This window comes from Leucopleurus acutus (assembly GCF_964270905.1).
Source record: "Leucopleurus acutus genome assembly, chromosome: 5".
NCBI lineage: Eukaryota > Metazoa > Chordata > Mammalia > Artiodactyla > Delphinidae > Leucopleurus > Leucopleurus acutus.
In genome coordinates, this window is record NC_139147.1 from 45,859,953 (window position 1) to 45,884,248 (window position 24,296).

Here is a 24,296-nt window from a genome sequence, read left to right on the forward strand (position 1 = left end):
GGTATTAAAAATTTGTTTTATTTTTATATGCATGTGGTTACTAATGGCATTGAACTTTAAAATCTTAATTTATGATTACACTGAGTCACAAAACATATATAAATGTCCAATAAATATATGAAAATATATTGAACTTAACGAGCAATTAACAAAATACAAAGTAAAATAATATGCTGTTAGGATGGTAAAAAATTGAAAAGAATGATAAGAGCCATGCTGGCAAGGGAGTGGGAAAAGTGCTGGTAGTAGTATAAATTGATATAACATTTCCAGAGGATAATTTATCAATGTTTATCTAAAACTTTAAATTTTGTATGTATTTCTGGAAATTTTATTCCTAAGAACAGATCTTAAAGTATCAAGAAATTTTTAAAATGTATTTAGGAGCATGTTTATCCCAAAGTTTTTCATAGTAATGAAAATTGGAAGTAACCTATGAAGTGCAAAAATAGAAGTTTGGTACAATATTTAATGACACGTCCATTATACTTTATAATCATTAAAAGAGAGATGCGAAGGAAATCAGTGATTTTTGAAGTGCCACTGTGATCTATAAGTGAATCCTTACACAATTTCAGTGGCTGGTTATCAGCTTAAAAGTCAAATAGAATAAAATAAAAGCTCTTTGTAAGTATTGTCTCAGGAGACTATTTCAAATATATTTACATATACTTATGTGTCTAACTGCATCTTAATGTAAAATGTATTTCTCACTATGGTTATGGTAAAAAATATTTGAGAAACACTGGTGTACAGCTTTAATGTTTCATATAAAAGTAGTTCAAACTATACTGCAAAAAAAGATCAGGGAAATGTACATATATTTCAGAAAGGCAGTATAAAACAGCAGGATTCCATTTAAATACAGATGTAGATATTCATATATGAATATACACAAAGGAAAGGTTGAAAATGATTTACATGAAAATATTAATGTTTGTATCTGTGTAATAGGATTATGGTTTTACTTGTTATTTTTTAAAATTATGAAATGCCACTAAATTTACCATATTATGATCCAAATGAAAAGAAATTATTTTACATGAAATATGACTAACATGGTCAATATATTAATTACTCATATAAACTAATAAGAAGTGGCACCAAAGCCTGTAATGTATAAATGGACATAGGACATGAAGACATAATACACAGGTTAGGAATTGCAAATGGATAGTAAACATAGAAAAATGTTCAAGTTTATCTTTAATATTTCTCATTCTTTATATTATACAGAGAAGGACAAGCCATTATTTTTGTCATTGATAGTAGTGATAAATTAAGAATGGTTGTGGCTAAAGAAGAACTTGATACTCTTCTGAATCATCCAGGTACATGTGTGTGTCTTTCAGTCTGTGATGTCTGTGCTTTGGGGTTTGTTTATGTATGATGTTTTGTTCTTTGGTGTAAGCAAAACGTGTTGTTTACGCTGTGTGATGTTTTATTTAAAATTTTTGAATTTTAAAACATATTAATTATGCAGAATTAACAATATCTTTACTTGCAGTACCATATATTTTTTAAATTTCAAAGCTTTTTGCAATGTTTTTATTTCCCTGAAAATGAAAATGCCCTTTTTTTCTGATTATATAAGTAATGTGTCAATAGCAAAATGTGTGAATGGACAAAGAATAAGGAAGAAAGTAAAAATCGATGTTTCAACACATTAAAAATTTTTTGGTTACCATCTTTTTACGTGTGTGTGTGTGTGTGTGTGTGTGTGTGTGTGTGAGTGTGATCACAGCATTTCTTAGATATTTATTGTGGGAATTCTTTTAAAACAGATCTTTTCTGTTTTTAAACTACTCCCAGCCCTCTTTGAAGATATCAGTATTAACAATTTGGTACTTTTACTTTCATACCTTTATCTATATTTCATATCATATATACATACACAAACATATACAGGTACCAAAGATACATATAGTCGCCCTTGGTACCTATGGGAGATTGGTTCTAGGATTCCCCAAGGATACCAAAAACTGTGGTTGCTCATGTCCCTTATATAAAATGGTGTAGTATTTGCATAGAATCTATGCGCATCCTCCCACATACTTTAAATAATCTCTAGATTGCTTATAATACCTAAGAAAATATAAATACTATGTAAATAATGCCAGTGCATGGTAAATTCAAGTTTTGCTTTTGGGAACTTTCTGTAATTTTTTCCTGGCGTATTTTCCATTCACAGTTGGTCGAATTTGTGGGTGTGGAGTCCACAGATACAGAGGGCAAACTGTACAGGGTTGGGCGCTATGAGAACTGTCATCGTTATTTACTAGACGGGATCATTTTCTGTACACTCTTCTGCATCTTCCTCTTCTCAAATAACACTGCATGATGGAAATCCTTTCAAGTCAAATTGCATATATATAATTATTCTTTTTAATGATGCCTAATATGCCATACTGTGAATGTACCATAGTTTATTCAGTCATTCACCTGTTGCTAGATATTCTTTTTTTTCCCACAGTAAGTTTTCCAGTAGTATTGTGAAATTCTGCATTTTTAGCCTTACTCATGGAAAAACATTTTAAGTGGGCTTTGTACCTGTGGTTTTAGAAAAGGACTTCTAACAATTCTTGCTGCTTAACCATAATATCTTTGGTATTTTTATTGGACAACCTCAAGTTTATGCAAGTATTTGGGGGGGAAATTATCCAGCCTGTACCCTTTATGTGACTTTTTCACTTTTAAAAACTTAGTCTTTTATCTGGGTTGAGAAAAGGCACTTGATTCTACATTCCCTTTTTTGTTAATATTTCCACTTTCTCCCCCAAAAGTGTTTTGATGTTGACCAAAAAATGAAATAGTTCCTACAAAATCTGCTTTAAATACCGTGGGAACCTTGGTTTCCTCAACTGAAGCCTTGTCCATGTATCTTTATGTACTTACTGATGCATTTATTTTACCGTTAGATTCCCAAAGGAGGGATTTCTCAGCTGAAACGTATATGAAGGTTTTTTTAAAATTGAAGTATAAGTTGTAATACAGTGAAATGCTCAGATCTTAAGTATATAGTTCTGTAATTTTGACAAATGCATACACTCATGTAACTACATTCCCAATCAAGAAACAGAACATTTTCATCACCTCAAAAAGTTCCTTCATGCCCCTTTCCAATCAACACCCCACACCTGGAAACAGAGGAACTACTAATCTGATTTTGATCCCCAGAATTTTGCCTATTCTACAATTTCATATAAATGAGGGGAAAGGGACATACATTTTTGTGCCTAGGTTTTTTCATTCAGCATAATGTTTTGGGGAGTCACCCATGTTGTTGTATCACTTGTTTACTCCTTTTGCTTGCTTTGTAATATTCTATTATATGAATATACCACAGTTTGCTTATCCAGTCTCTTGTTGATTAATATCTGGGCTGTTTCTAGTTCAGGGCAATTATGAATAAAGCTGGTGTGAACATATTTTTGAGATATAATTCACATATAATATTATATCAGTTTCAGTTATTCAGCATAATGATTTGATATTTGTATATACAGTTAGCCCCTTGAACAACTGGGGTTTGAACTGCACAGGTTCGCTTATATGCAGATTTTTTTCAAATAATGCTACAGTAGTACTACATGATTCGAAGTTGATTGAATCCACGAATGTGGAACGGCAGATACAGAGGGTCGGCAACGAAATTATTCACAGATTTTTGACTGTGCAGGGTTCGGAGCCCCACCTCCACATTGTGCCAGGGTCAACTGTATTATGAAATGATCACTATAATAAGTCTAGTTAACATCTTTTTTTTTTTTTTTTACAACACATAGAGTTTTTTTCATAGGATGAGAACTTTTAAGATCTGTTCTTAGCAACTTTCAAATACACAGTACAGTATTACTAACTGTAGTCACCATGCTATACATTACATCTCATGAATTATTTGATGACTGGAAGTTTGTGTTTTTTGGCCCCTTTCACCCATCTCAAGCTCCCTCCACCCCAGCCGCCTCTGACAACAGCCAGTTTCTTCTCTGCATCTATCGGTTTGTTGTGTTTTGTTTTCTTCAGATTCCACATGTAAGTGAGATCATATGATATTTGTCTTTCTCTGACTTATTTCACTTAGCATAATGCGTTCCATTTTGTCATTTCCTATCTTGCAATGGCCCCCCCCGATTTTGTATTAGGGCTGTAGAGACCTCATAAAATGACTTGAAGAGTATTTACTCCTCCTCTATTTTTTTATCTTTTGGATTTGTGTAGAATTGATATTATTTCTTACTTAAACATTAAAATAGAATCTACCAATGAAGCCATCTGGGTCAGGATTTTGTGTGTATGTTGGGGGCATGAATTATAAATTCAGTTTCTTTAAATGATGTAAGGCTATTAAAGTTCTGTATTTCTTCTTGGGTCACTTTTGGTAATTTGTGACTGAATTTGTTAATTTGTTAATTTATCTAAGTTGTGAAATTTATTGGCATAAAATTGTTTGTAACATCCTCTCATTATCATTTTAATGTCTGTAAGACCTGTATGATATACATATCTTCTTTCATTTCTAATATTGACAATTTATGTTTCCTCCCGTTTTTCTTGCTCCATCTTTTAAAGAGTTTATGGTTTTATTAATTTTCCAAGAACCAGCTTTAGGTTTTGGTACTTTCCTCTGTGGTGTGTCTTTTTTAAACTTCATTAATTTCTGCTCTTTTTTTATTAAGAACTTTCGTTTTTATTATGAACTTTCTGTATTTAAATTGAATCTTTTTCAGATGTAAGTGGAAATTGTTGATTTTACACCTTTCTTTTCTAATAAAGCATTTTACACCTTTGTCTTATAATAAAAGCATTTAAAGCAATACATATTTTCTGAGTATTTAGCTATATCTCACAAATTTTGATATATTTCTTTTCTTTATTATTTGGCTCAAAGTATTTTCCAGGCTTAACCTTGTAAATTCTTCTTTGATGCTTGGATTATTTAGTAGTGTATTATTATTTAATTTCCCAAATATTTGGGAATTTTCTAGGTATATTTTTGTGATTGATTTCTGATTTAATTCCATGTGATCAAAGAACCTATTCTGCATGATTTTTATTCTTAGAAATATATGGCCTAACATATACGATTGAGTGTGGTGAATGTTCCATCTGCAATTACGTAGAATGTATATCTTGCTGTTCTTGGCTGAAGAGTTCTATAAATGTCAGTTGATAGTGTTATTCACTTCTTCCACATCCTTTCTTTATTGAGGTATAGTTGATGTGTTAATACAATATCATATAAGTTTCAGGTGTACAGCATAGTGATTCACAATATTTTAAAGTTATGTTCCATTTATAGTTAATATAAAATATTGGCTGTATTCCCTGTTTTGTACAATATATTCTTGTAGCTCATTTATTTTATACATAGTGGCTTGAACCTCTTAATCTCCTATCCCTACCTTGCTCCTCCACCCTTCCCTCTCCTGAGTGGTGACCACTAGTTTGTGCCCTACATCTGTGAGTCTGTTCCTTTTATGTTATATTCACTAGCTTGTCGTATTTTTTAGATTCCACATATAAGTGATATCATACAGTATTTGCCTTTCTCTGTCTGACTTATTTCACTCAGCGTAATACCCTTCAAGTCCATCCATGTTGCAAATGGTGATATTTAATTCTTTTTCATGGCTGAGTAGTATGCCATTGTATATACGTACCACATCTTCTTTATCCCTTCATCTGCTGATGGACACATAGGTTGCTTTCATATCTTGACAACTATGAACACTAGGGTGCATATATCATTTCGAATTAGTGTTTGGGTTTTTTTTTGATAAATACCTAAGAGTGGAATTGCTGACTCATATGACAGTTCTATTTTTAGTTTTCTGAAAAACCTCCATACTGTTTTCCATAGTGGCTGCACCAATTTACATTCCAACCGGCAGTGTACAAGGGTTTCCTTTCCTCTACAACCACACCAACATTTGTTATTTGTGTTCTTTTTGATGACAGCCATTCTGACAGGTGTGAGGTGATATCTCATTGCAGTTTTAATTTGCATTTCTCAGATGATTAATGATGTTGAGCATCTTTTCATGTACCTGTTGGTGAGCTGTATATCTTCTTTGGAAAAATGTCTGTTCAATCTTCTGACCATTTTTTAATTGGGTTGTTTGTTATATTGATGTTGAGTTGTATGAGCTGTTCATATAGTTTGGATATTAACCCCTATTGGTCATATCATTTGCAAATAAGTTCTGCCATTCAGTAGGTTGTCTTTTCATTTTTGTCACTGGTTTCCTTTGTTGTGCAAAAGCTCTTAACTTTAATTAGGTCCCACTTGTTTAGTTTTGCTTTTAGTTCCTTTGATTTAGGAGGCAGATCCAAAAAAATATTGCTACAATTTATGTCAAAGAGTGTTCTGCCTGTTTTCTCTTCTAAGAGTTTTATGATTTCAGGTAGGCTTTAATCAATTTTGAGTTTATTTTTAGATATAGTGTTAGAGAATGTTCTAATTTCATTCTTTTACATGTAGCTGTCCAGTTTTCCCAGAACCACTTATTGAACAGACTGTCTTTTCTCCGTTGTATATTCTTGCCTCCTGTGTTTTAGATTAAATGACCATAAGTGCATGTGTTTATTTCTGGGCACTCTGTCCTAATGTGGTGTATCACAAGGATCAGTGGATCCTTCCACTGATCCATGTGTCTGTTTTTTTGCCAGTACTATACTGTTCTGATTATTGTAGCTTTGCAGTATAGTCTGAAATCAGGGATCATGACTCCTCCAGTTCTGTTCTTCTTTCCCAAGATTGTTTTGACTATTCAGGGTCTTCTGTGTTTCCATACAAATTTTTAAATTATTTGTTCTAGTTCTGTGAAAAATGCCATTGGTATTTGACAGGGATTGCACTGAACCTGTATTTTGTCTTGGGTAGTATGGTCACTTTAACAATATTAATTCTTGCAATCCATGAATACAGTGTATCTTTTCACCTGTTTATGTTATCTTCAGTTTCTTTCATCAGTGTGTTATAGTTTTCTGAGTATAGGTCTTTTACCTCCTTAGGTAGGTTTATTCATAGATACTTTATTCTTTTTGATGCAATTGTAAATGGAATTGTTTCCTTATTTTCTCTTTCTGATAGTTCATTGTTAGTGTATAGAAATGCAACAGATTTCTTTATATTAATTTTGTATCCTGAAAATTTACTGAATTCACTGATGAGCTCTAGTAGTTTTGGGGGTGCATCTTTGGGATTTTCTATGTATAGGATCATGCCATCTGCAAATAGATCCTTGTGATAGTTTTACTTCTTCCTTTCCAATTTGAATTCCTTTTATTTCTTTTTCTTGTCTGACTACTGTTGCTAGGACTTCCAAAACTGTTTTGTATGAAATTGGTGAGAGTGGGCATCCTTGTCTTGTTCTTGATCTTAGAGGAAATGCTGTCAGCTTTTCACCATTGAGTATGATGTTAGCTGTGGACTTGTCATATGTGGCCTTTATTATGTTGAGGTATGTTCCCTCTGTACCCACCCTCTAGAGAGTTTTATAATCATTAATGAATACTGAATTTATTTCAAAGCCTTTTCTGTATCTATTGAGATGATCATATGGTTTTTATTCTTGAACTTGTTAATGTGGTGTATCACAATGATTGATTTGTTGGTATTGAAAAATCCTTTCATCCCTGGGTTGAATCCCACTTGATCATGATTCTTTTGATGTATTGTTGCATTAGTTTGCTAACATTTTGTTGAGGACTTTTGCATGTATGTTCATCAGTGATATTGGCCTGTAATTTTGTGTGTGTGTGTGTGTGTGCATGCGTGTGTGTGATATCTTTGTCTGGTTTTGGTATTAGGGTGGTGCTAACCTCATAGAATGAGTTTGGAAGCATTCCTTCCTCTGCACATTTTGGAATAGTTTGAGAAAGATTGGTGTTAATTCATCTCTAAATATTTGATAAAGTTCACCTGTGAAGCCACCTGGTCCTAGATTTATATTTGTTAGGATTTTTTTTTTTTTTTTTACTACTGACTCAATTTTATTACTGGTAATTGGTCTGTTTATATTTTCTATTTCTTCTTGGCTCAGTCTTGGGAGACTGTACATTTCTAGAAATTTGTCCAGTTTTTCCAGGTTATCCATTTTATTGGCATATAGTTGCTCATGGTAGTCTCTTATGATCCTTTGTATTTCTATGGTGTTGGTTTTAACTTCTCCTTTTTCATTTCTTATTTTATTGATTTGGGCCCTCTTCAGTTTTTTCTTAATGTGTCTGGCTAAAGGTGAATCAATTTTGTTTATCTTTCAAAGAACTAACTTTTAGTTTCATTGATCTTTTCTGTTGCCTTTTTAGTCTCTATTTCATTTATGTCTGCTCTGATCTTTACTATTTCCTTCCTTCTGCTAACTTTCAGCTTTGTTCTTCTTTTTCTAATTCTTTTAGGTGGTAGGTTAGGTTGTTTATTTGAGATTTTTCTTGTTTCCTGAGGTAAGCTTGTATCAATATAAACTTACCTGTTAGAACTGCTTTTGTTGTGTCACGTAGATTTTGGATCCTTGTGTTTTCATTTGTCTCCAGGTATTTTTTGATTTCCTCTTTGATTCCTTCAGTGATCCATCAGTTGGGTGGTAGCATATTGTTTAGCCTCCATGTGTTTCTGTTTTTTGCAATTTTTTTTTCTTGTAGTGATTTCTAGTCTTATAACATTGTAGTTGGAAAATATGCTAGATATGATTTAAGTTTTCATAAATTTACTGAGGCCTAACATGTGATTTATCCTGGAGAATGTTTCTTGTGTACTTGAAAAGAATGTGTATTCTCCTGCTTTTGGGTGGAATGTCGTGTATATATCTATTAAGTCCATTGATCTAATGTGTCTTTTAAGACTAGTGTTTCCGTATTGACTTTCTTTCTGAATGATCTGTCCATTGATGGAAGGGGCACTTAAAGACCCCTACTATTATTGTGTTACTGTCAATTTCTATATTTACATCTGTCAATATTTGCTTTATGTATTTAACTGCTTCTATGTCGGGTGCATACATATTTACAATTGTTATATCTCCTTGGATTGATTCCTTGATCATTATGTAATGTCCTTCTTTGTCTCTTATAACAGTCTTCATTTTGAAGTCTATTTTGTCTGATATAAATATTGCTTTCCTTGCTTTGTTTTGATTTCCATTTTTGTATGGAATACCTTTTTCCATTCCCTCACTTTCAGCCTGTGTGTGCCTTTAGATCTGAAGTAAGTCTCTTGTAGGCAGCATATGTACAGGTCTTTTTTTTGTATCCATTCAGCCATTCTATGTCTTTTGAGTGGAGCACTTAAGTCATTTGCATTTAAAGTAATTATTGATAATATATGTTCTTATTGACATTTTATTCATTGTTTTATGTTATTTTCATATCTCTTTTTTGTTCCTTTCTTCTTTTGTTCTCTTGTGATTTGATGACTCTCTTAATGTTATATTTAGACTCCTTTTCTTTTTTGGGGTGTATATCTATTATAGATTTTTGGTTTGTGGTTATCATGAGATATATATGTATGTATGTATATGCATATATGTATATTTGTTTTAAGTTGCTGATATCTTACTTTCAAATGCATTTTAACAAGCCTGCATTTGTACTCTCCTCCCCTTATGATCACTGTTGTTGATATCATATTTTGCATCTAATTGTTTTGTGTATCCCTTAACTGCTTATTGAGGATATAGATGATTTTACTACTTTTGTCTTTTAACCTTCTACTACCTTTGTGCATAGATGGTTTCTTATCTTTGCTATACGTTTGCCTTTACTGATGAGCTTTTTCCGTTCATGCTTTTCATCTTTCTCATTGTGTCTTTTTCTTGTTCACTTAGGGAAGTTCCTTTAATATTTCTTGTAAAGCTGTTTTGGTGGTGCTGAACTCTTTTAGCTTTTGCTTGTTTGTGAAACTTTTGATTTCTCCATCAGATCTGAATGAGAACTTTACAGGGTGGAATATTCTTGGTTGTAGGTCTTTCACCTTATCACTTTAAATATATCCTGCCACTCCTTTCTAGCCTTCAGAGTTTCTGCTGAAAAGTCAGCTGATAGCCCTATGGGACTTCTGCTGTATGTTACTCATTGCTTGTCTCTTGCTGCTTTTAATATTCTCTCTTTATCTTTAATTTTTGCCATTTTAATTACAATGTCTTGGTGTGCTCCTCTTTGAGTTAGTCATGTATGGAACTTTGTATTTCCTAGACTTGGATGTCTGTTTCCTTTCCCAGGTTAGGGAAGTTTTTCAGCTATTAGGCCTTCAAATATGTTCTCAGGCCTTTTCTCTATCTCTTCTTTTTCTGGTACCCTCATAATACAAATGTTAGTGTGCTTGATGTTGTCACAGAGGTCTCTTAAACTGTTCTCATGTTTTTTCATTCTGTTTTCTTTTTTCTGTTTCACATTAGTGGTTTCCACTACTCTATCTTCCAGGTCGCTGATCTGTTCCTCTGTATCATTTAGTCTACCGTTGATTCCTTCTAGTGTATTTTTCATTTCAGTTATTGTATTCTTCATCTCTGGTTGTTCTTTATATTTTGTAACTCTTCGTTAAAAACTTCTAATTTCTCTCTCTGTGCATCCATTCTTCTTCTGAGTTCTTTGATCATCTTTCTGATCACTACCCTAAGCTCCTTCTCAAGCAGACTTCCTTGCTCCACTTCAGTTAGTTCTTCTTTTGGAGTTTTATTTTGTTCTTTTGTTTGGAACATGTTGTTCTGTCACTTCATTTTCCCTAACTTTCTGTTTTTATTTTTGTGTATCTGATAGGTTGGTTATATTCACCAACCTTGAAGAAGTGGCCTTTTGTAAGAGATGTCTTATGTCTCAACAGTACACTCCTCTCTTGTCACCAGAGCTATATGCTTCAGGGGTTCCCCCTCTATGAGGCTGTATGGGTCCTTCTGTTGTGTCGGGCCAACTGTGTGGGTAGTTTCGTAGGCCTGGTTGGCTCCTGGTTCATTGGTTGCCAGGTCCTGCTTTGTGTGGAGGCTGATGGCCACTTGTTGGCAGGATCAGCTCTCGAGGTAGCTGACTGCATAAACTCAAGAGGCCCTAGGGCTACAGCTGTTTACTGGTGGGCAGAGTCAGGGTCCAGGAGATCCTGGGGCTGTTGCCTGCCCACTGGTGGCTGAAGCCACATTCTGGAGCTAGTGCTGGCCTACTGGCAGGCAGAACCAAGTCCTGGGTTCTGGTTGCAGGGCCAGGGGTCCCATAGCAGGTGTTGAATCGCTGGTGGGTGGGGCCGGTTCCTGACACAGTTGGGTGTGGGGCCCAGGGTGTCTTGAAGATTGTGTTTACCCACTAGTGGGCAGGGCTGGGGCCCAGCCAGTCCCAGAGCAGGGTCTGGGCAGGGCAAGGCTGAGATAAGCTAGAGAAGGATTCCAAAATGAGCTTACTGGCACCAGTGTCCACGTGGTACAACAAGTTCCCCAAAATGGCTGCCTCCGGTGTCTTTGTCCCCAGGGTGAGCTTTACCTCTCCAAGATCAGCAAGTAGGTCTGACCCAGGTTCCTATCAAATTACTGCTTCTGCCCAGAGTCCTGAAGCCCATGAGAGTTTGTGTGCACCCTTTAAGAGTGAAGTCTCTATTTCTCCCAGTTCTCTGGGTCTTCCAAAAGTGAGCCCTGCTGGCCTCCAAAGACAAATGCTCTGGGGATTCATCTTCCCAGTGCAGGACCCCTGGGCTCAGGTGCCTAGCATGGGGCTCAGATCTGTCCCTCCTTTGGGAGAACCTCTGCAGTTATAATTATTCACTCATTTGTGGCCTACCCAGGGGTATGGGATTCGATTATATCTCTACTCCACCCCTCCTACCCATCGTATTGTGATTCCTTCTTTATGTAATTAGTTGTAGAATATCCTTTCTGATATATTCTGGTCTTTTTCATTGATGGCTATTATGCAACCAGTTGTGATTTTGGTGTGCCCATGAGAGGAAGTGAACTCCATTTTGCACCTGAGAGAGTAGAGAATAAACTGCCTGGGGACAGTCCGGGAAATGAAGGCTCTGTGCTGCGGTTTAAGATAATCATCTGGGACAAGCAGCAGCACAGCCAGGCATCAGATGTCGGGGGTGTGGACAGGGAGCCTTTTCCTCCCACAGATGCCACCCAAAGTTGCTTCCTCATTCAGTCCTGTGGAAAACAATCACACATCTCCCACAATCTTACTGATTTTTTTTTTGTCTACTTGTCTATCAGTTTCTAAAAGAGGGGTGTTGAAGTGTCCACTATGATTGTGAATTTATTTGATTTCCCTTTAATACTCTCAAATTTTGCTTTATGTATTTGGAAGCTTGTCTCTTAGATACAAACTTAAAATTGTTTTGTTTTCTTGATTGATTCACCTTTTTATAATTTTTAAATGCCTTTCTTTTTCTTTGCTAATACCCTTTGTATATTGAATACTACTTTGTCTAATATTGGTGTAGCCATGCCAGCTCTCTTACACCTAAGCATACGCACAATATGTTTTGCAAGCCTTTTACTTTCAACTTGTTTGTGTCCTTATGTTCAAAGTGTGCTTCTTGTAAACTTCATATCTTACTTCATATCTTACTTTTTTATCTACTCTGAAATTCTCTGCTCCAGGATAAATTCTAGCTGGACTAAATATTTAAATATAAAAATTACACTATTACAGCAGTGGAAGAAACTATGGGAGAATTTTTAAATTAGAAATTTACATATCCTTTGACCCAGCAACTCCACTTCTCAAATTTATCCTATAGATATTCTGGCCCCTGTACAAATTTTTGTATGTACAAGTTTATTCATTATAACATTGCTTATAGTTGTAAATATTGGCAACAATACAAATATATCTCAGTTGGGTACTAGATACATAAATTATGGTACGTAGTACTGAAAGGCAGGACATTCACAACTGTTAAAATAATGATGAAACTGCTCTCTGTATGTACTGATATGGGATAATCTCCAAGCTATGAAATTAAGTGAAAAGCAAAAGGTGTAAAATAATGAGAATAGTCTGCTGTAAGAATAATATATAATAATTGTTTTCAAATATGTAAAATATTCATAAAAAGATGCCAGGATGCCAAGAAACAGATGATGATATGGGTTGCCTCTTGTAGCGAGGACAGGTGTATGGACTAGGACAAAGGTGGGAGGGAGGAGATTCTTTTGCTGCATACAATTTTGTCTCTTCTGAATTTTGAACTATTTAAATGTATTATGTATTCAAAAGTTAAAAAAAATGCTCCCAAAATTGTAACAAGGTAAAAACATCTTGTTAAAGTATCTAGGTTACTTATAATGCTGCAACTAAAATATAAAACCAAGATCCATTTTATACTCCTACTTCTGTTTGAAGTTGACCTCTCTTTTTGTTGACAGTAAAAATGAAACCCAAAATGTTTGACCCTTTTCTGGGTGCTGTTCAGTAACTGTTTAATGAGCCCCCCACTCCCACCTCATCCATCTTTAGTTTACAGTTCCAACCAGAGGGCAGATAATCTTAAGAAGAGGTATTTTTAAAATTCTCCTGTCACTCAAACACATGCTTCACAGTATATGTCTTTAAATGTTTATGTATGTGTGATATGGGAAGAAGTGATTGGAAAACAATTTCATTGGATTACAGTTTTAAGGATTTGGGAGAAAATAACCCAAAAAGCAGGAAATGTGATGATAGCTTTATTTTCTCTTTTAGATATTAAGCACCGCCGAATACCAATTTTATTCTTTGCGAACAAAATGGATCTTAGAGATGCAGTGACATCTGTAAAAGTGTCTCAATTGCTGTGTTTAGAGAACATCAAAGATAAACCATGGCATATTTGGTAAAGTTTTATATTTACTTTTCATTTTATCATTCTGAAAAAAATCTCCAAACTGTAAGGGTTTTTTCCAAGCTCACTTTATAAGTGGTAGTATGTAAGGTAAAGATTTTGCTTTATAGAATCGTGGCTTGCAGGTATTCATTAATATATTACTGTTAAAACCTTTTCAAATCTTTTCAGGGATAGACAAATAAAAACAACTCTTTAAAAGAACAACTTAAACAACCCACTTACTCACCCAAGTTCAGCCACACTGATATCCTTCTGCACATTGAATCAGCCAACCACAGTCCCACCTCAGGGTGCTTGTACTTGTTACTCCCATTGTTGGAATCATTCTTTAAAATAATTTTCCTGCTTGTTATTGCACTTCCTTCAGGAAAGAGACCTCTCTTAATAACTCTGAAACATCACTATACCTTACCCCCATCTCTTGTTTTTTCCTTACTTTGCTTTAATTTTGTATTTCCGTATGACCCCTTCTTCTTTTATTTTTTGTTTTATAGTCTGTGTTCCTACACTAGTGCATTAGTACCATGAGAGCTGGGATTTCATTGATTTTGTTTACTCTGTAACCCCCAGAATAGTAATGGTACCTGCTACTTAGTAGATAACACAATAAGTATTTGTTGATATGAATAAATAGAAATGCAAAAATTAATATTATTTGGACATACTAATAAGGTTGAACTCTTAAATAATTAGTGTCTGAAATTATTATACGTTGTTTATTTGGAAAGCAGTTTCTTACTAATATATTTAACTCCAGTGTGCCTTTCTACCAAAATATTCCAACAAGGATAACCAGAAGTTATATATTAGTATTTTAAAGCCTACCACTACCTTATGTTAAATTAACCTTCCTTCTAACCACCTGCTTACCTCTCCATGCTGGAAGATATCCTTCTCTTGCCACTTTTCCCCTTTTTATAAGAAGATATCTATAGAGCAAGGCTGAACACAAAACAAGGAAGTGGTAGAGCTCAGAGAAGAACTTTAAGAGCTAACCTTGGTGCTGAAAAGAGAAGAGCTTGAGAAAGCCCTTGAAACGTTTCTGTACCCAAGGCTTCATATCTCAAGTAAAACCCTCCTTACTTTGGAAATCAGAGGAAAAGTCAGTGTTTACTAAATGATTCTTGAGTTGGAATTTGAGGTTTTGTGGTATTTGGTTGGTGAAGAAAGGAGGGACTTGGGGTAGAGAAATATCTTGAGATAGAACCTTTGTATTTTTGTATATCATACTTAAATTGATAACATCTGAAGTAGAATAATTTTTAATTTTTGCATTAAGTGTTGTGATTGCTTTGATAGAAAGTACAACATTCAAAACATAGGTCTAATTAGTAAAAGATGCAGTCCTCTTAATTTCGAAGTAGAAATTAATTTTACAAATGGAAAAATCTCTTTCTACTTAAAATAATTAGTAATTGAATTTTAACAGATTTATTGTGACACCTGAATATTTTTTAGTGAGAGAAAAAAGTAATACCTGATGCTAAAAGGATATGGACTTATAACATATTGCCAGTTTCTATATTACACAACTTATAGAAGAATACCAAGTTTTTCTTTTGAATTTATCTAAAATTTTGACTTCTCCTTAATTCAAACTGGACATCTCACTAAGTTCCAATTAGTGTTTCACTTGTTAAGTTTGTTTTTATCTTTTGCAATGTTTTTAAAGCATGTATGAAATTAAAAATATATTTATCCATTAATTTTAGAGAAAGAAAGTAGCACTCAGTGATGCAGAGATAAAATATTGCATCTCTCTTGTCTTAGGTACAAGTAAATTTGGTCAGTAAAGAAGAGCTCATAGAGAAATATAGTCTGGAAAATTAAAGGAAAAATTTTTTGGTTTATTTTTGACCAGTGTACTAAACATATAGTCAACTCTGATTTTCAGGTCTGATTGTGTTATTGTTCTTCCAGTGTGTTCTTTGACTAAGTCCCTGGTGTGATATATGTACGTATTTGCTTTTTTACTATCTTGTGAGGGAGACAGATAATAAAACAGGTAAATAGATGTATAAAATGTCAGTTGGGAGGATGAAAAAAAATGAAGTAGAATAGTAAGAGAAAGAATAATGAATGTGGTCCCTCTCTGAGATCTAATTGAAGTTAGAGAACAGTTCACACAAAGGTTTAGAGGAATAACTTTCCAGATAGAGAGGCCAGCAAGTGAAAAGGCTCTTGGATGAGAATGTGCCCAGTGTTTTCTAGGAACAGCAAGAAGTCCATGCTGGCTGGAACAGAGATCTAGGGGGAAATTGTAGATGAGGCCACTGAGAAATAACCAGGGGCCATGTCACATAGGGCCTTGTAGGAAATGATAAAGACTTTGGCTTTTATTCCAAGTACAAGTCTTACGATTTATTTGAAAGGAAAGGTAGAATTTAAACATTTGGGAATTATTAGGAAAAGATGCAGGGTTTTTAGTAGGGTAGTGACACCTCCACCAACGGGGAAGGATTTCTTCATGGTACTGTACTCTTGTTTGGGACTAGAAGTTTGTGATAAAATCAATACATTGATCTTACTTGATATAAGTATTTCAGTTACTGATGTTTTGCCATTAATATAGGTAATCCATAGTTTGCTTTGAATAATTGTGTATCTTATGCTGTTTGTTTCTGTCTTCCTATTTTAAAATAATTTTATGATAAGTCATATTCTTAGTCTAACAAGTAATTCCTTGGAAGTAATTTCTGTTTTGATTAGAATCCAATTAACAGCTTTAAGGTAATTGAGTACATTTTAAAATCATGCTTCAGCACACTAAAAGGAACCCTAATCATTCAGAAAATCTAATTACATATACTAATTGTTATTATACGATTATATTTTGAAAGGAAATAACTATATCAGTAACATGTTATGAGAAGCTATTAGTAGGTGTCTTTGAAAAGGATTGTTTGATACCCTTAAAATCTTCTGCATTTTATTATTTTAGTTTATATAAGTTTTTATTATTTATAAAATAATGTCACAGTAAGGATTTAGGTTTAATCTCAAGAATGGAAAGACAATGAAAAGGCCCTGTGTTCAGTGTTTTATATCCATATCTCAAATATTTAATTCTTACAATAATCAGCTGAGGCCAATGGTGATATTCCCCCAGTTTACAGAGGCAGAAACTGAAGGCAGAAGAGTTAAACAACCTATCCAGGTTTTTGAAGCCAATAATTAAAAAACTATGGTTGATATCTCCTGGAATTTTTTTATTCTACTAGTTTACCAAAGTTACAATTACAGGTTTATGCCTTTTAGATATCAAACTTCATGTCAAATAAAGTCACTCCATCCTATGGCTAAATTACAACCGAAGTATAGCATTTCTAATAAATAAATGCTGTTGAATCATTGGGGCTGGTAGGGTGGTGTATTCTATAACGCTTTTCTGATACTGGGACAATAACTCAAAGTGTATGTTTCATTAATGCCAGTCTGAGCAATATTCCTAGAATAGTAACTTTTTAGTGATACACTTTTCCAAATGTCCATATAAATTATGAATAATTTTCTCATGTCTTGCTCCTGAACACTTAGACTTTTATATCCTATATATATTCAGTTTCAGTGCTTAGCCAGTTTTGCTCAGATATGTTAGTAGAATATATTAATTTGCTATATGGCAAAATTGTAAGTATTTATTCTTGTAGTTTTATGATGTAATGAAATGGATTTTTTTTACGGATTTTATTGCAGTGCTAGTGATGCCATAAAAGGAGAAGGATTGCAAGAAGGTGTAGACTGGCTTCAAGGTACATCACAAAATACTGTGCATCTTCAGCCTTTATTTCCCTTCCATTCACGTTTTCTTTCCTTCTTTACATTTTATTTTTATTATATCACTGCCTTTCTTCCTCTTGTTTCCATTTATTTCTGCGATCAGAAAAAACAATACAGTAAGTATCCAATACTTTGCTCCATTTACTTCAATTACATTTTTGTAAAGGATTTATTTAAATAAAGTGCTTACATCAACATGCATGACATCTCTAGAAAATAATTTTAATTTATGGCAACAAATTTCTGTCAGATCTAGTAATAGAAGCACATTTGAAGTTTGGGACAAATTTTAGACCTTACTGTCAATAACTAAAAATAAATCTTCATGGCATGTATCGTTCAAGAATCATGCTATACACCATATGTAGCTCCATTTATTCATGGCGTGTTTTTACAACTTTTAATACTCATATTTAGTATTATATATGTTGGTATTCTATTAATGTTTTGTAATCACAGTTCTATTTGTTATTCATCACAATAGCTATCATAAATTAAGATATATCATTTTTCCTAAGGTTACATTGTCTACTAGACACAGGAATGGATTGAAGCACAGTGACCCACAGAGAGCAACAAAATATGAATGTGAATGAAACCAAGTTCTATAGGTCCTTCTTATTACAGGACCCTTGAAGATCAGGCCAAAAAATTTCCATTTTTGAGCAAGACAGTTGAGGATGATTTCTATTAGAATCTCCCTGCCCTGAACAAGGGTGAAATAACAAGAGATTATAAATTCTAGCCGTAGTCTTGTGTCTATAAATTTAATTTCTTCTACACAACCCTCTCAATTCCAGTTATTTGTGGGGGTTTTTCTCTTCTGTATGTCATAGTGGATCTAAGAGTAGCCTGCTTGTTCATACATAAAGAGACATAGTATTTCTTTGGTTCAAAGTACTAAATGTACTTCTGATAAATATTTCTATGTGTTATTAGTAAAATGTGGTGTTTTAGGTAACTGCACAGACCATTGTATTTTTTTCTCTTTCGTGTTGTCATCATGACATTTACCATTAAACTGCAAAGAACCTTCTAGTTATATTTTACAATTAAGTGAAACTTAACTGAGAACCTCTAGTAGTTCTCAGAAGAGCTAGTGGGATTTTTCTGTGAACACACCAACTTCATTTCCTAGACTGTGCAAAGAAGTGGTCAAAGTGACCACTCTGGGACTGATTCCCACATAAAACAGATAGGTTACAGAGGAACATTATAGAGAAGACACTAGAAGCATATTTTCAGCCTTTACTTCTTATTTAACAAGTGCTTATTATTGTTCACAGTGGAGATATAGCATGGATGGAAACACCACAATTGCTCATAATATAGTAATTCAAAGCACAGTAACTTACTGAAAATAGGTTGATGGTCATCTGAATTTTAAATTGTAGATCTCTTTTTTTTTTTTGTGGGGGGGGTAGTTTGTCTGTAACAATGAGGCCACTAGGTGTCAGTAACGATCCAACATCACAGTGCCACTTGCCAACTCTGGTCTTACCTAATTTTTGTGTCTTTGACTTTTCTGATCCATTATCTTTGCATCTTACCTCCCAAGTCTTTGTAAGAAGGATACTTTATAGGAAAAATTTTTGTGCCCTTGTGTTACCATATTATTTTATGTAACCTTTACAACAATTTTCTGCAAAGTAAGTAGTAGTATCCCCATTTTATGTGGGCAGCGTGGAATAGTAGTAAAAAGCACTTGGGCTTTCAAGTCTAGCAGATTTATTCCACTACTTATTAATTACTAACTAATGTCTCTAATTATCTTATAAAAATAATTTTCTTCATCTGTAAAATTAAAAAATAAAATTTCAAAAATTGCCATACAGATTAAATGAAATACTGCATGTGTTAAAGTGCCTACCATAAGAAAGCACTCAAAAAATGTTAAATTTACCCTTTTACCTAACTTCTCCATTTAGTAGAGGAGGAAACTTAGTATGTAGATTTAAAAGTATATCAGTTTGGTTTTGAGTAGAAGATCCTTTATTCATAATATCTATGTAACAGTAAATAGTTTACATTTTTGATGCTCCTAACTGTCTCTCTGGATTTGAAAAGAGGGGAAAACCTATACTGCAAAATAGGTAGCAATAAATATAGGAGACTAGTCTGTACCTATAGCTGTTAACTTATGAGCCAAAAGTTTTTCTGTAAATCTGTGAAGGATGTTCTGAACTTATATCTCTTCATTTTCCTTGCAAAATTCTGAAATTTCCTAGCATGATAAACCAGAAAGCCTGTGGTTCATTTTGGATGAATTTAATCTTATTATTTTAAGTTTATGGTTGAAAAATTGTGGGTAAAACATTAAATGACACATTTTGTGCCATGATTCCATTCTCTTTTGGAAGGATTCTCAATAATTACCTATGCACTACAGCCAAAGACAAGAACCCATGAGTAGACTATGAAATATTTTTTAAAACCACCAGAGAATATACAGAAACCATTGCAGAGGTAAAGAGAGATATTTATAAAATGAAATCCTCTCATGTGACTAATGAAACTTATTCATTGTATCACTTTATCTGTATGTGAAAAGTTAATAATGCTTCCAGGTTTTAATATAAGAATTTTATAAACTATGCATATGAGTATTCCAATGAAAGACCGAGGATTGAACACACACTTAGTTTCATCCCCTCTTCAGATCTCACTGACAGTAAAGAGACTTTTGTTTAAAGCCATTTAACCCAAAAAAATGGGAGCGACAAAAATGGCGACCAGATTTTGGAAGCCAAATATCTGATGAATGTTGAATAACTTAACAGACCTGAGAAAGCGGAATTCTAAGCTAGCACTGGAGAAAGCTGGAAAGCATCCTAATTTACACTGCAGATCCCCTCAAAGGCTTAGAAATTGATGGAAATTGGAAATAAGGATGAAGTGAGACAGAAAGGAGAAGACAGTTATACATCCTTGCCCCAAAAGAAGATTGAAGTTTCATTCTTTGCAGAGAGTCAAATAATATCCCTGGACTGGAGAACACCAAGCACAACTGTATGTTGGCATGCTGACCTGAAAATGAGGAGTAACTGAAAGTTTCATACTGAACGTTATAACCATCTTCTGCCTTCTCCTATTTCTCCTAGAAGACACTGGCAATAGGTAGGAGACAGCAAGTCAACTTTGAGGAGTCAGACCAGACTAAGAGAAAAGACCTAAAGGTATTAACATCAGAAATTCTCAAGGAAACGGCTTAGCTAGATACACTAGACTGAAGATCACTTTTGACAAGCCTCACACATGTAACAAAATTCCAATCAGCTTTATAGTGTTCACTCATACATATGAGAAGATAGCAAAAGATCACCAAGTATTTGAAGATCAAAACATTAGAATTATGGAACATAAACAAAAAAAGCAGATTAGAAGAAGACTATTTAGGGAGAACATTTCAAAAAACTATTAGAGTAGCTTCAAAGAGATAAGAGAGAATGTATTACTTTCATGAATATGACAAGAATACTACTTGAAAAATAACAAAAAAAATGAGTTCTTGGAAAATAATAATAGAATAGTAGAAATGGAAAACTCAATAAAAAGAAGATAAAAAAGAGACAATCTCTCAGAAGGTGCGAAAAAGACAAAGAATGGAAAGAAAAGATAAAGTAAGGAGTCATTTTAGGAGGCTCAATAACCTAATAAGAAGTTCTAAAAGAGAGAACAGAGAAAAAAGAGGGGAGAAAGTCATCAAATAAATCATCAAACAGTATTTTCCAGAACTAAATGATGAGTTTTTAGTTGCAAGACCCCTTGAGAGCCCAATGCAGTGGATGAAAATATTCCCACACCAAGGTGCATCATTATTAAAATCGACACTGTAAGACAGAGGAAGATTCTACAAGTTTCCTGAGAAGAAAATAAGAGGTTTCATCTAGAGGATAAGGAAACAAAGTAGCAACAGACTTCTCACCAGCAACACTTGGAAGCAATGCCTGGAAGAATCTAAGGAGAAAATAATATTCTCTGGCAGTATCAGTGTATTATAGCTGTATGATTAAGACATCTTCAGCCATGTAAAGTCTGAAGAGTTCACTTTCTATACCATTTACTAAGGTAGCCACTGAGGTGTACTGATCAAAAACAAAAGAATAAACCAACAAGAAAAAAAAATAAGGGAAATAGGAAAATCTGCACAAGAGAGTTGGGAAGGAATCCCTAGGATGATAGTGGAGATCCTAGAGTGATAATGAAAGATCTCATATGAAAATAACTGGCAAACATGGAGAACAACTGGTTCAGATTAAATAGTTTTACACAAGACTAAGGGAGAGTTCTTTAAGAAAGTGAAATTGATTGACTGTGTATTATGCTTCATAATAGTAAAGGTTGAAACAGTGTGAGAGTAGTGGGATTGAATTAATGTTAAGTACATTTTTAAAAAAAAGCTAAAGCAGGGTTGGGGATGAAGAACAATTAATAAATAACTGCAGGGAAAACAAAATGTAGTAGAAGAAAGGAAAAGTAACTGGGGTATATCACTCATTTCAGCTGTGAATAGCATTCATATAGTCATTCTATTGATGACTACATCACTGTGTTAGGAAAATGGGAGTATTGGTCACATGATGAGCGTGGCAGAAGAACAGTGTACAAGTGTGTGAGAACCGAAGCCCCTTATTACATTGAAGGAACTGATATTTCAAGAAGTAATAATAAAAGCATATTATTTAGAGATACACAGGTAATCACCTAAAAGGGAGTTGAAAGTAGTTGCCTGTGAAAGGAGAAAGAGGGGATGAGGCAAGGAACTGCTTTTTTTAGTACAAGCCTTGTAGAACTAGTTGATTTTAATTAGGTGCATGTACAATGACAAAAATACAAACTATAGTGTGAATTGTGCTTTTAAAAAGAAAAAAGCGTACACATAGGTTTCTACCATGTTCTTATGGATATGTCTTGGATTACTTTAGAGAATGGGTTTTGCCCTGTAGAGACTGATAATTTTTTATTTGGTTTTTATTATCAGATCAGATCCAGGCTGTGAAGACATGAAAAGATAGTATTCGGAAACCTCAACAATTTTCAATTCAAGGCATATATATTAAGGCAAACTGAATACTTTAAATTTTTTGAAAGTTTTTACATCTAAGAATACTTGATAATCTTCTGCTTGCATTTATGGACTCTGAATGAGGTTTTTAAGAACATAAGACTTCAGGTATGCTAATCTGGCCATTAATTATATAAAAAGTAAATGTTTCCTGAAGGGCTCCCTCCCCAGAATTATCAACTTCTTGAAAGGTCTACATTTGATTGTAATTAGAATGTGTAAAGTCAGAGTTATCTCAGTATCTCATCTTGATTTATGATATCTTTAATGCATTTTATTTTTTTAATTGTCTTCTAAAAACTTAGCTTATGATATGACTTTGTAGTATGATTATGCTTGTGAAAAAGAACTTTTAAATATTTATAAGGGACCATGGGTAATTAATATATATTAAAGTTTTGCTATATGTCACCATCAATAAAACCTAAAATGTAATATACAAACTAGTGTGCTTTATATGCTGAAAAGAATAATGCTGTGTTAATATGGTGTTTGGTGTTTTACTGTCAAACATTTGTAAATTACCTGAGACCAAGTTAAGCTGAATTTATTTATTCAGTGAATAAAACACTGAATAAATAAATGAAACATCTCTGTACCTATACTAGTTTGGCATTGTCCTAGGCAATGGTGATACAAGGTAAACAAAACATATTCCTTATCCTCAGAGAACTTAAAATTTAATGAGGGAGAATTTGAGAATCTTTTCATACAGAGTATCTAATTTTATTTCATTGGCTGACTGAAAATATTGCATTTTAAGATTAAGAGGTATAAAAATGAATTAATGTGATTCTTCATAATTATTACAACTGACTTATTCTTTCTTCCTTTAAGATGTCTCCAGTTTACTGCAGTACTTTGTTAAATAGACTGTGACTCACCAACTGTGTTTTTCCTGGGCATAAACTGCTACAAAAATGTTTTTTAGAATTTTAAACATATCTCTGCCATCTACTGTATGCAAATTGTGTTACTTCTCACAACTTAGAGACTGCTTATAATTGTAAACTCTAAATAGAAGCTTTCATTTTTAATGAATCACTGGGAAACAGTGGATAGAGCAATGGTGTAAATCCTGAAAAATATTACATATAAAGAAAAACTGTAATATATAATGTATAACATCATAAATATCCTTAGGTGTGAAAATGATAAAAACAGAAGACAAAAAGTAAGTGAGTAATAAAGATGTATTATGATAACTACAGTAGTGGTATGTTTCACAGAGATTTGAATAAAATATTTTTAAAACTTCAGTAAAAGTTCTATAATTCAGTTTCTCTTAGTCCAGAAATCCCAGTGCTTTCGAATTTGGCACATTGAAAGTCATCCAGAATATTCCAGTGATCCAGCATTTTAGCTAGCTTGCCAGCCTCTCATAAATTGTTTTGATGAAGATACAAAGTAAGTCTCATTAATCTAGAGGTGCCTCAAATATAAAAAAGACATGAAGATGAAAACACTGTAATTCAACAAAAAAAACCCTAATATGCTATAACTATTTTAGGAGGTTGGAGAAAGGGGTGTTTTAAGAGAATTCAAATCCTCATCTACCGTAAGGTAACAATAAGAATAATAAAAGCTATCACTATATTTTGAGCAAGATATTATTACATGTATGGGATTTTGCATCATATAATC

At 33.7% G+C, this 24,296-nt stretch overlaps 1 protein-coding gene across 1 annotated transcript in view; it reads left to right on the top strand.

Moving 5' to 3' along the window:
* ARL6 (ARF like GTPase 6) overlaps positions 1 to 23,137 on the top strand; it is a 50,900-nt gene extending 27,763 nt beyond the window's left edge. Inside the window, exons 5-8 of the mRNA XM_082839795.1 lie at positions 1,237 to 1,331; positions 13,666 to 13,795; positions 17,504 to 17,559; positions 22,569 to 23,137. Of these exons, the coding sequence (XP_082695921.1) occupies positions 1,237 to 1,331; positions 13,666 to 13,795; positions 17,504 to 17,559; positions 22,569 to 22,594 (307 nt within the window). The 3' untranslated portion in view covers positions 22,595 to 23,137. The remainder of the gene's footprint in view (positions 1 to 1,236; positions 1,332 to 13,665; positions 13,796 to 17,503; positions 17,560 to 22,568) is intronic.
* Positions 23,138 to 24,296: the final 1,159 nt, after the last annotated feature.